This window comes from Calypte anna, chromosome W (assembly GCF_003957555.1).
Source record: "Calypte anna isolate BGI_N300 chromosome W, bCalAnn1_v1.p, whole genome shotgun sequence".
NCBI lineage: Eukaryota > Metazoa > Chordata > Aves > Apodiformes > Trochilidae > Calypte > Calypte anna.
In genome coordinates, this window is record NC_044276.1 from 3461938 (window position 1) to 3475712 (window position 13775).

General features: G+C 45.3%; 1 protein-coding gene across 1 annotated transcript; it reads left to right on the forward strand.

Moving 5' to 3' along the window:
- The first annotated feature begins 12642 nt into the window (after positions 1-12642).
- LOC115600054 (olfactory receptor 6F1-like) lies at positions 12643-13565 on the forward strand. Its single transcript, XM_030468286.1, is given in 2 exon segments — positions 12643-13417; positions 13420-13565. Coding segments are annotated over 2 exon segments (921 nt in total).
- The last annotated feature ends 210 nt before the right edge of the window (positions 13566-13775 follow it).

Genomic DNA, 13775 nt, shown 5'->3' on the forward strand with positions numbered 1-13775 from the left:
CAATGGGAAGGGCCAGCAGAAGTGAAACTGACTGGTCGAGGTTATATGTGCTTACTTACAGGTACTGGAGTGCATTGGGTACCAAGCAGATGGGTTTGGTCATGGAAACAAACGCCTTTAAATGTGGATTCACAGTGATAATATTTCTGATACAAGTATCTGGTTTGGGGATTGCACTGATTTATTTTATTTCAGGCTGATTCCACCAGATTTTAGTAGTAATAGTGTTTTGGTTTTTAAAGTTTTTGGTAGGTGTTGTTAAATTTTTCTCATATATTGGTAAGGAGTATGATAAAGTCATAAGAATGTTTTTCAGAGGCCGAGAATTGCTGCGGAGAGAAAGAAACCCCCCCTCCCTCCCCCACCCCTGCCTCTTTCCCCTGCGGCTGCTTTTCAACCCCCCTTCGAGTGGCTGGCGATGCTGTCAGCAAGTTTGCTGCAGCTGCAGGTGCTGCCTCTGCCCCCGCAGATACTGTAGCTGTGAGCCCTGCTGGGAGGGGGAGGAAAGGACACCACATAGCCTCGTTAAAAAGACAAAAAAAAAAAAAAGTTTCTCTAATGCCTTCTGAAAGGTATGAAACAGAAGTGGGAAATATTTTTACATTGTTCTGGGCATCAAATGTCCAGGCCTTAATCTTGGTAGGTAATAACTTGAGGGTTACCTGCTACTCATGAAAGCTAGTGATATTTTCTTTTCTTTGACAGATTTTATCTATCCGTGAAGTAGAACCTTTTTAATGTGTTAAGCCATATAAAAAGATTAAGACATTTACATATAAAAAAAAAATTAACTTCAGTTAGGTAGTGTCACTACTCTGCTTTTATGCAAACTCCAGATATTTTAAAAAAAACAACCTACTTTGATGGGCACATTGATTATAATTTGATCTATTGTTTAAGAGAAGAGTTTAAAAGATGCTCAAAGCTGCACTGCAAAATACTGTATACTATGCAGGGAGTGGTGTGATAGAAAGACATTTAGGTGTATGAAAAGACATCTAGGTGTATGAAAAACCCTATACCATGTACCACACTGTTGAAGACCATATCACAACTATGGTTCATAAGCATCTCTTACCAAGAATGAACCACAGAGCAACACTAATCCCAGATAAAAAAACACAGATCTCATACCCTGGTTACCAAGCATCTGCACCAGCATCATTGGGGTCTCTGCGGGGAGCCCCAAGCGATGGCAGCGATTGTCCTGTCACACAATGAGGGGATGGGGGCACCGGCAGAGAGGTCGTTCTTGCCCTGCCTGCGGGACACTTTCATCCAAAGGAGGATGAAAGAGGGGAAGGAGAAAGCTTCTGTTGAAACTGAGTGGATTCCACATCTCTGCATTGGTAGATGTAGCTCTCAGTAATGTGTAGGAAAGGAGAATATTCAGTACACATAATGTGAAAACACAAAGAACGTTCTCAGGAGCAGCCAACATTTATTTACTAAACAGAAATCTTGCTTGACTAACCTGATATCCTTCTGCAAAGGATGACCAAATGGGTAGTCTAGAGGGCCAATAGTGTACTGGAGTGCATCAGCAAAACTGATCTAGAAGATCTCGGTTGGTTTTCCTACTGCTATACTCGGCCCTGGTGAGACCACACATGGAATACTGGATGCTATTTTGGGCTCCCCAGTTCTACTGGGACAGGGATCTACTGGAGAGAGTCTAAGGGAGTGATAGGAGATCATTAAGGATCTTGACCATTTCTCCTATGAATAAAGAGTGAGAGAATTTGGTCCGCTTAGCCATGAGAAAAGAAGACTGAGGATATTTTATGAGTGTTTATATGTACCTGAGGGGTGGGTTTCAAAATGAAAGGGGCCAATCTCTTTTCAGATGAACAATGGGTTTATGCCAGAACATAGGAAGTTCCACCTCAACATGAGGAGAAACTTCTTGACTGTGAGGCTGTGGGAACACTGGAACAGGCTGCCCAGAGAGGCTGTGCAGTCTCCTTTTTTGGAGACTTTCAACACAAACCTGGATGTGTTCCTCTGTGGTCTGCCCTGGGTGATCATGCCTTGGCAGAGGGGTTGGACTGGATGATCTCTAGAGGTCCCTTCCGACCCCTAACATTCTATTATTCTATGATTCTATGACCTCAGTCCCTGGGACAGTGATGGGGTCCATCCTGCTCCAGGCAGGTGAAGGACAAAGAGGGGATTGCTGAAGTAGAGTGGGCAGGGGAAAGAAAGGCATGGGGTGCACCTGGCCTTTAGCAAGCCCTTTGACATGCTCTACCATTGTCCTGTTATAGCCAGACTGGTGAGGTCTGGATTGAAGTGGTGGGTGATGTGGTGGGTGGGAAGTTCACAAGATGATGAGGGTCACAGTGCCATCAGTGATCCAAAGTCCTCCTGGAAGGATGTGACAGTGCCTCAGTGTCCAGCACTTCTGCCAACATTGTTTCCTGTCTTTACCTATGGGAATGATCGCTTCCCTACTCCTGCTGGCCATGCTATTCCTGATACAAGCCAGGATGTTGGCAGCCTTTTAAACACCAGGGCACACAGCTGGCTGATACTCATCTGTCTGTCCACCAGCTCTGACTGAGGCTGATGCTGTGGATGGGATTTAGAAGTGAGTTCCATGGGGACAGGGACAGGGATGGCTTCAGTTGGGTGGGAGGTGTCCCTACCCATGCATGCAGGGGTTTTGAACAAGATGATCTTTTACCCTTCCAACCCAACCCATTCCGTGGTTCTATTACTCTGTGACATGGTCCCAGACAGTTCCAGGCCTGGGCTCTCGACAGCACCACCAGGGCTTTGTGATGCGGTAGGTGCAATTTCTCAGCCGTTCCCTTTCCAGCTGTGACCCAGCCCCGATGAGGAGCCATGGCTGCATCTTCGTATTCTCATGCTGTTTTAATCACATCACCCACAGTTGGTTCCATTTCTCCAGGAATCCATAACATTACTGATAGTGTATAGTTAAATGGGGATGGTGCAGCATGCACAAGCCTTTGCCTCATAGGCTTAGGGCATGGCATGTGATAAAGATCTACAGTCTCATCATCAGTATAGATCACATCTCGTACAGCCAATTCTTCCAGATACCTGATAGCTTTTCCAAGTGTGAGTGCTTTGACCTGTGGGCAGTCTATTTCCACTTTATAGGGATATTTCCTATGTGTATGAAATGTGTACCCTATCTGTATTCCCCAGGTGTGTGAAAAAACACTGTACCATGTATCACACTGTTGAAGACCATATCACAACTACTGTTTGTAAGCAGCTCTTATCAAGAATGAACCATGGAGCAACACTGATCTGTGATAAAATGCCACAGATCACATATCCTGAATACCAAAAGTACAGCATGATTGGTTTATTTTCCAACCCCGTGAAATTTCCAAAGAAAACAGTTTGATTCCCAGTCAGCGGAGCCATCTGGGTATCCACCCTCTGGAGTCAAAATTCAAACTATTCACATAAATTAGTTGAAATACCAACTGGGCTTGAGCTAATTAGGTTAAGCCCCACGTTGGGTGCCAATATATGTCACACTGGCCTGGCAATTAAACTGGCAGATGATCTATATTTAGATCATTTACATCTTTTAAATCATTTAGTTAGACAGATGATCGATATTTATCCCCTTCCCCTCCCAGATAAAGAAAGGAGAGAGAATAAGGGAGAGAGACTTATGGGTTGGAAACTAAACTACACAGCTTTCATGAAACAGTAATGATAAAAAGGAAAAAAACCTATATATATACACATACATAGAAAAACGATTCCATATTCATCCCCCCTAACCCCCAATATCTCTCAAGTCAAAACCAAGGCTTCAGGGAAGCCCTGGGAAGGTCCAGGCTGTACTCCTGGGGTCAGCACGCCTGGCTTAATCCCAGATCAGTTGTAGTTTTGATGGTGGTGTGATCATTGCCAGCTTGGGTTCCTCCCTCCTTGTCCTTCAGTTTAAAGCCTTTTTAAAGCAGTTTTAAGAAAGAGCTGCAGGCATGGACAGTGTAGGGCAGCCTGCAGGAGAGGTGGCCAAGGGCTCTGCAAGCCTTAAAGGGCTTTGTCACCTCAGACATGGCAGCTGCCTCAACCACCATGGTCAACCAGGAGTAATTTTGTCCTGAGGCTCTGGACTTTCTGTCCCTTCTTGGGGAAGTCAAGATGTGTCAGAAATCTTTTTATTACTTATTTTCATACTCCACTGTCCCCAGGAAGACTCCTGAATGACAAGTGAGGAATGGTTTATGCCTTCCCATTGACTGGAGTTCAGAGTTTGGCCTCACTGATTCATTAATAAATAAATAATGAAAAATCCTTGGCTTCAGAGCCACCTTTGCAGAATCTTTGCCTCCCAGCAATCATGGCCTCTTGTGATCTGCTCTAACAAGGCCATGGGGAAGCTCTGGTAGCAATGACCCTCAGTGGGGCCAATCAATGCTTCAAGGTACTTTCAGGTTCCATTCTGACTTCTGGAGCAGTTTGTACATTCATCTCTCAGCACCTGAGGATCATGGACTCAGCACCAAACACACCCTGGGGCTCATTGAAATACAGAGAGCACTAAAGGGCCATGGCTCTCCATGGGATATTCTTCACATCTTCTAGACTTGTACATCTAATTGGAGAGGTTTTCCCACTATAGTTAAGGAGGAACATTTCATACTGTGATTAATGAAAACTGTTTGTGGTACTTTTGGGGATTTTGGTTTTTGTTTTTTTTTTTAAATATATTTTAACAGATCGTCTTATGATATTCATTTTAGAGAAGAGGTGATAGAAGATCCCTGTGGTCTGACACTGTGAGCAACTTTACTTCTCACCCTCCCAACCCCAATTGCTTTCATGTCCCACCTAGGACTTCCATCCCTGGTCCTTGCATCAGACTTCTCCTCTCTGCAGCTGGAGGTTACAGCTCCACTGCACCACCTCCCACCTGCTCTCCTTAGAGAACTGACTGCACATGGGCACAGCAGGAGTTTTCCTTTGTGCAAGCCAAGAAAAGTCAAACGGAGAAAGTGAAGAAGAATCTGAGGAGAAATGGTTTAGAGAGACAGATGGGAAAAGAGAGATGTGATCATCATGACAGAGGTAGCTAAAGAGACAATCAGGCTGCTGAAAGACAGGCGAGCTTTGAACAACCTGCTGCTCAAAGCATCACCCAGGGGAGAGGCATCTGAATGAACAAAGAGTAGGAGAAGGGGACAATTGGAGAGGAATGGGAATGGCCTTTGTCTGGACAGCCTGTGTCTGGAAAGGTGACTTTAGAAATGGTCACTGTATCACCACCACCAGGCAGAAGTTTATGTTGAGCCTCTGCACTTGGTTTGCTCTGGTCTGCTTCTTGGGGTATCCAGGAGGTGATGTGCATTTTTCCTACAGTTTTTATTGCTCATCTTCACACCCCACTTCCCCTAGGAAAAGTCCTGACCCAAAAGTGAAGGAGGGCTCTGCCTTCCTATATCTTGAGGTTCAGGGTGTGGCCTTACCGATCCATAAAATAAATACATAAATACATATACACAATAATAAATAAATATCTGTTGCTTCAGAGCCACCTTTACACAATCATGGCCTCCAGTGACCTTCTTTAACAAGTTTCTGTGGAGGCTTTGCCAATAATGGGATCCAATGGGGCAAATATATTCTTCAACAGAATTTGGGTGGGTTTTTTCAGTCTCCTGTCAGTACCTGAGGATCATGGACTCAGTCCCACTGTGACCATAGGGCGCATTACAATACGGACCAGCCATGTGTCACCCTGTGGTTTTTTTAGTGTTCAGGACCTGCACAGCTCAATGGAGAGGTTCCAGTGTCAAAAAAGATTAAAAAGAGCATCTAACAGAAATTACTGAAAAGTTCTTTTTTACTGATTTTCAGTTTAGAAATGCATTTGCAACTGGTATTTGTGCAGAATGTCTCCGCAAGAGACATGGATAGTGAGGAAAATCCTTTGAAGTCCAACACTCCATGAAAAAAAATTGCTCCTCACCTCTCAAAGAACAACATTGCGCTCATTGGCTCCCTGGGAAGGGTCTTAGATCATTTGCCTCCACCAACTTGTCACCACCCCCTTTTCAGTGCCACCTCTTCTCCCCTTCATCCAGCAGCTGCTGCTCGTTCAGCTCACTCCTGTCCCCATGCTGCCACTTCATCCCCACCCACTCACCCCCCCACCCCACATGGCACCAGCATCATCGGGGTCTCTGCGGGGAGCCCCGAGCACTGGCAGCGATTGTCCTGTCACACAATGAGGGGATGGGGGCACCGGCAGAGAGGCCGTTCTTGCCCTGCCTGCAGGACACCTTCCCTTAGGGGCAAATGGAGCAATGCATGACAAGTGTCCCTTTCCAAAACCCGCAGCAGCCTCTCTTTCCATCGGCAGCTGCTTTCTGCACTGCCATCAATAACGCCCTGCAGGCTGCAGTTTGCATTTCCTCCTAAGAAAGGGAATGGTCATTCTTGTCATCACCCAGCACTGATAGAATGTCCTCGGTTTGGAAGAAAACTCAACACAAAAAGGAGGGACACCCACTCCCACTGGCTCACAGGTGCCAGCCATGCCCTCCGTGCCTCCCACCAGCCCTGGCCCTGCCACGCTGGATTTGCCCAGGGGCTCTGCAAGTGAAGAGGGGAAAGGGGGAGGTGGGGGCCAGTGAATCCAAATGCAAAAAGTATACAGTTGAGGTCAATAAAAGGTCTAGCTATCCCACCAGGAAGTGGGACAGAGAGGGAACAGTCCTGGAGGTTCCTGGAGTGTGTGGAAGAGACCTTCCTGACACAGCTGGTGAGGCAACCAACCAGAGAAGACACCGCAATGAGCCTCCTGTTTGGAGACACAGAAGGTCTTGTAATTGATGTGATGGCTGAAGGCCATTTTGGGCACAGTAATGATGAAATAATAGAGAACTCCATCCCTAGAAGTACGGAATCATAGAACCATTGAGGTTGGATATAATATCATCGAGTCCATCTGTCCACCCTAACACCCCTAACCATTAAACCACCTACTGTAGCTCTTCAGCTATCTGTTTTTTTTCAATAGCTCCAGGGATGGTGCTCCCACCACCTCCCTGGGCAGCCTGGTTCAATGCTCCACCACTCTTTCTGTGAAGATGTTTTTCCTTTAATCAAAACTGAACCTCCTCTGGTGGAGCTTTAACCCATTTCCTCTTGTCCTATCACCAGTCAGAAGAGAGAAGAGGCCAACATCTTCTTGTTACTACCTCCTTTGTAGTAGTTATAGAGAGCAGTGAGGTAAGATCACCTACCTGGCTCTGCTGGTCACACTCTTCCTGAATCAGGCCAGGATGGTGGTGGCCTTCATGGCCACCTGGGCACACTGCTGGCTCATGTTCCGCCAGCTGTCAATCAGCACCCTCAGGTCCCTCTCTGCTGGGCAGCTCTCCAGCCTCTCCTCCCCAAGCCTGTAGTGCTCCTGGGGGTTGGTGTGGCCCAAGTGCAAGACTCGACATTTAGCCTTAGTGAAAATCATGCACTTGACCTTGGCCCATCCATCAAGCCTGTCCAGATCCCTCTGCAGAGCCTCCCTACCCTCAGACAGATTAACACGTCCACCCAGCTTAGTGTCACCTGCAGATTTTCTAAGGGTGCACTCTATCCCCTCATCTAGGTCCTTGATATTTTCAGCAGGATTAGTGTTGCTTTGTGGATCATTCTTGGTGAGAACTGCTTAAGAACAGTAGTTGTGTTATGGTTTTCAATACTGATATACAGTGTGGTACACGGTACAGTGGTGTTTCATACAGAGATAAAGAATTTAGTTGGTAATTACACTTTCAGTTTTAATTTGGGAAATGATAGCACTCTGTTTCATTCCAGGCTGAGTCTCCTGCAGTATCCAGCACTCCATCTTATATCAAGCTTACTCCACCAGATTTAAAAAGCAATAGAATTTCATTTCTGAATCTTCTGGTGGGTGTTGTTAATTTTTCTCATATATTGGTGAGGAGTAAGACAGAAACCACACTGGTGAGAATGAGCACTCTTCTTGGGAGATGCAGAGCTGTCTTGGTACAGAGAGCACCCCCACTTCTGCCTCTGCTCACCCCCACAGACAAGGGCATCAGGGATTCAAAGTCCTCCTGGCAAGCAGTGATGGTGCCTCAGTGTCAAGAACTTGTGCCATCACTGTTGCCTTTCTTTATAATCTCCCTGGGGGGTGGGACAAAAGACACTTTCACTCCCTTTGTGGATGAAGCCACGCTGGGGAAGCCCTTGAGTAACCTCATCTGGTTCATCCTGCCTTTAGCAGGGCACTCAGACAAGGAGATGCTCAGGGGTCTCTTCCAGCCTGAGATATTCTGTGATTCAGAATGATCTGGAGGGTCATGGGAATGATCTTTAGGATTATGTAGCAGGAGGAGCACGAGAAGCTCATCCTCAAGAAGCTCCAAGAGACACGACTGCTGAATGAGGCTGATGCTGTGGATGGGATTAAGAAGGGAGTTCCATGGGGACAGGGACAGGGTTGGCTTCAGTTGGGTGGGAGGTGTCCCTACCCATGCATGCAGGGGTTTTGAACAAGATGATCTTTTACCCTTCCAACCCAACCCATTCCATGATTCTATGATTCTGTGACACGGTCCCAGACAGTTCCAGGCCTGGGCTCTCGACAGCACCACCAAGGCTTTGTGATGGGGTAGGTGCAATTTCTCAGCTGTTCCCTTTACAGCTGAGACCCAGGCCTAATGAGGAGCCATGACAGCATCTTTATATTCTCGTGCTGTTTTAATCACATCACCCAGAGTTGGGTCCATTTCTCCAGGAACCCATAACATTACTGATAGTGTATGGTTAAATGGGGATGGCGCAGCATGCACAAGCCTTTGCCTCATAGGCTTAGGGCATGGCATGTGATAAAGATCTACAGTCTCATCATCGGTATAGATCACATCACGTACTGCCAATTCTTTCAGATACTTGATATCGTTTCCAAATGTGGGTGCTTTGACCAGTGGGCAGTCTATTTCCTCTTTATAGGGTTATCTCTCTCTTATAGATGACAAGAGTCATCTCCATCGGCTGGTGGTTCCAGCCTTTTCCCCAAATGCCCGATCAATACCTGCATCTTTGGCCAGGGATCCCAACTTCCTGGCTTCCCTCTGAGTTAATGTTATGGTAGCAGTCCCTTCATTCCAGCATCGGAGTAACCAAGTAAGAAATGGTTCACCTGCAAGATGAATAGTCTTTTCTCAGAATACACAAGTCCCTCATGGAATAGGATTGAACATGTACTTCTGATTCTGAGTCCTCCTCAGATAACTGGTTTGGCTGGTCTCTTAGGAGAGGTTACATCCTCTCTCTCCTCTATCACCTGGTTGTCTCTTGCAGAGTTTGAAGGACTAGGGCTAACATCTGATTTCTTTTGTTTTACTTTTCTCCTAGTTCACTAGTAGGTGTGTGGACTGAGGGGGAGAGGCTGTGGTGTCTGCAGCAGTAGCAGCCACATGCCAGCTGTGTCCAAGTTGTGGCCTTGGGTGAGGGGGGTCAAGCAGTGGCAGCAGAGGCAGAAGCAGCAGTTCTCTCCATACGAGGCACGCTCATTCCCCTAATTGGGGTAGTTGTCTTAGTCCTCACCAATATATAATAATATATGAGGATTAATACAAAACATATGAGAAAAATTTATAATATGATGCAATAGAATCAAAACTATAATAAGCACAATGCCATTTTGAGCAGAATCCGCTGAACTCAGCCTGAGTTCGGCTGGTACTTGGAGTGGTATAATTCCTCAAAGTAAAACTGAAAATGTAGTTATCAACAAAGTTTTTTTATCCTTGTCAGGGTGTAACACTGGTCTGGCAATTAAACCAAATGACAGATACTCTCTGTTAATGCCCCTCCCCTCCCTGAGAAAGAAAGGAGAGAGAATAAGGGAGAGACTTATGGGTTGGAAGCTAAACTACACAGCTTTAACTGAAACAGTAATGATAAAAAGGAGAAATTACTAAATATATACAAATATACAGGAAAATTGATACCATGTTCCTCCCCCCTCTCCCCCAATAACTCTCACATCACCACCGAGGCTGCGGGGCAGCCCTGGGAAAGTCCAGGCTGGACTCCCTGAGTCAGCAGGGGTCGGGAGCTGGAGGCAGGAACACACAGATTCAGGGGGGAGAACCGTGGTATTGTTTTTCTTTATATCTGTAAATGTTTAATAATTCTTCCTTTTTATCATTACTGTTTCATGAAAGCTGTGTAGTTTAGTTTCCAACCCATAACTCTCTCTCCCTTATTCTCTCTCCTTTCTTTCTCAAGGAGGGGAAGGGGATTAATTGAGAATATCTGTCATTTGGTTCATTGCCAGACCAGCAATGACAAATACTCTAGGTGAGTTCTCACTAGGCAGAGTAAAGGGGGAGGGGAACCTCCCTCCATCTGCTGGACACACTCTTCTTAATGCACCCCAGGATACCATGGGCCTTCTTGGACACCAGGGCACATTGCTGTCCCATGGAGTACTTGTTGTCCACCAGGACTCCAAGGTCCTTGGACCCATGGGTCTGCTCTCTAGCAGGTCGCCTCCTAACTTGAAGTGGTGCATTTTGCTATTACTTCCCAGGTGCAGGACTCTGCACTTGTTCCTGTTGATCCTCATTATATTCCTGCTGGCCTCGCTCTACAGTCTCTCCAAATCTTGCTGAATGGTCACACAGTTTTCAGGTGAATCAGCCAGTCCTCCCAGTTTTGTATCATCAGCAAACTTGCAGAGAAGACACTCTGTCCCCTCCTCAAGGTCATTGATAAAGATGTTGAACAGGACTGGACCCAGCACTGATCCCTCTGGGGGACCCCAGTAGTTTCAGGTCTCCAGCTGGACTCTGCACCATTGATCACCACTCTTTGTTCTCTATTGTGTGGCCAGTTCTTAATCCATCTCACTCTCCATTCTTCTATCCCACACTTCTTGAGCTTGCTCATGAGGATGTTGTGGGACACTGTCAAAAACCTTGGTAAGGTGTAGAAAATCCGCAGAGGCTTAAGGACAACACGTAGACACCAATATGGTTAAAGTGAAGTCGTTTATTAACAATTCACACTCTCTTTATATAGAGCCCTTGTTTATATAACGATATCTTGCAGGTGTCTATATCTTGGCCACAAATCCTGTTCTCACAGAACTTCTGCTGGCTACATCATTATCCTGTTATTCTTCTTTTCTGTTGCCAGCTCCCTTACCTTTTTCCCATAGCTCATCTTTCAGTAACCTTGCAGCTGAGTCTCAAGGCCCTTAGCTTACTCTAGCTAAAGCTAAATAGTCAGGATTTCTCACATCTGTTTTCTTCCAGACAGTTTCTCAACAGTAAGGTACCAAGGATGCCAGTTAGTTTTGAAGGTGATTCCTTTTTGCTTATTTTGGAGGTGGTTGAATTAGAAGTGATTTAATTTCCGAAATCATCACTTCGTTTCAAGTTGATCCTCTGTCTCTGACCAGTCTCTCCTCTTGCCTATGTGGATGATGAGAAGGGAGAGCTTCTGAGTCACCCAGGGGACTAATGACTTAAGCGCTTGGGCTGCACACCAGCACAGCTTTGTTTCAAACCCACTGTGTCTTCCCCTTCTCCTCTTGCATTTTGAATTCTCCTAGTTTTGGAGTCATCTGCTCTGATCATTTCTGTCTGGAAACAAATGTGAAGATGAAGGGAAAATTGTTAGTCTTCATTTAATATATTTTTCTGGTGCTTCCTTCCGTTGGATGCATGATTTGTCTTAAAAAAACATAAGTCATTAATAAATCAGAGATTTGAGACTTGAACTGTGAGCTTCATCTACTTCACTGCAGCTACCACTGAGAACTTGTTTTCCCAAGGCTCCCTATATTCTCGATGGAGACAAGAGAAAAATCTAGAGGCTGGATCCTCACAACCTATAACTGGCACGCAAAAGAAAGGCTACAAATCTCTTCCAGCATTTCAGTTGGGACATTTGATAGTAATAACAAAGCTCTTTGGAAGCAACTGCACCTCAGTGCAAACAGGTGTCAGATGAGACTGTGTGACAAACTGTGTGGAACCATACGAAATACCAGTCACTGTTTAGAGTGAAGAAAAGGACAAGTCATACTTAGTCCCTATCACAGCCTGTCCTCCCCTTTTCTGAAGAAACAGAGAGCAAGATGTTGTGGAAGAAAGTCACGGATTTCCAGAAGAGACACTTGATATTCCATTTTTATAAAATCACCAGTTTCCCAGGCATTCCTAGTCCAAAAAGGCAAGTACTGGAAAACAAAAAGAATAGCTTTCAGCATACAGATTTGATTTGAATGGATTTGATGGTTTAGTACATGTGCAACAGAAGAGATGGGTTTGGCACACAGGTGTGACACAGGTTTGGAATAGGTCTGAGTGAATTTTGATTTTCTCAGAGACTGGGTGAATTAACTAGCAGCCTTTAAAAATCCTTAAAATTCTTAATGAGTGTTTGAAAAAGGCAGGAAGAAGACAACAAACACTCTGAGGACTCTAGCTGTGATATGAAACAGAAAAGAAAAAAAGCTGTGAGAAATGCTTGAAGGACTCTGACTCTGCTGCTTAGGAAGACTGCAAGAAGGAAAGTTAGAACTTTTATTCCAGATAGTGGAATTGTCACACTTGTTTTTTTGCTATATTTCTGTCTCAACAGGATGAACTGAAATCCAGCATGGGATCTGAAAATGAAACTGCAGTTATTGAGTTCATCCTAGAGGGTTTCTCAGGACTTGATCAGAGGCTACAGCTATTTCTCTCTCTGGTCCTTCCATTCATGTACCTGACAACAGTGCTGGGGAACGCAGCCATCATTCTCCTCGTGTGTATGGATCACCACGTGCAAACCCCCATGTACTTTTTCATCGGCAATCTGTCCTTTCTGGAAATCTGGTTTACATCTTGTACAAACATCAAACTGCTTGTGATCCTGGGTTCTGGTAGGAGAACAATCTCACTAAGCACCTGTTTTGCCCAGTCCTATTTCGATTTTGCCCTGGGCACTGTAGAGTTCCTTCTACTTGTTGTCATGTCCTTTGACCACTATCTTGCCATATGCCAGCCTTTGCATTATGCTGCCATCATGAAGCTTCAGCTCTGCATCCAGCTGGCTGATGCTGCTTGGTTCATGGGCTTCACACTCTTAAGTTACCGCTTGGTCCTCCTTTACAAGTTGACATTCTGTGGTTTGAAAAAGATCCACCATTTTTTTGGTGAGAGCTCTCCCTTATTCAAACTGTCCTGCTCTGACACCAGCTTGCTTTGGAAAACAGACTCGGTTTTCTTATCATTTATTGTGCTGAGCTCCTTATGTTTAACATTGGCGTTTTACACGTGCAGCATTTCCTGTATTCTACAACTTCCATCAGACTCAGGGAGAAAAAAAGCTTTTGCCACCTGTTCTTCCCATCTCACCACCTTGGCCATTGTATATGGGAGTTGCATTGTTCTCTGTGTCCTTCAGAAGGCGGTTCCTTGGACACCAATAGAATTGTAGCCTTGCTGAACACTGTCCTATACCCATTCTTAAATCCGTTCATCTACAGTCTTAGAAACAAGACTGTGATCCTGGCCCTAAAGAAAGCCTTTTTCCATTAAACAACACAGCTTTTCCCCCTCTCAGTATGCATTTCTGGGCAGCAGTTCCAATGATCTGCTCTGTCATCTCTTAGATAACGCCATTGAATATGTATGCAATGTCCTAACATGACTGCCTCAGGAGACTTATGTTCTCGTTGTCTTGTGTTGGGATAAGAAGCACACCAGCAAGTGAGAACCCAAATTACAGGCTCCTGAAAAAATTAGCAT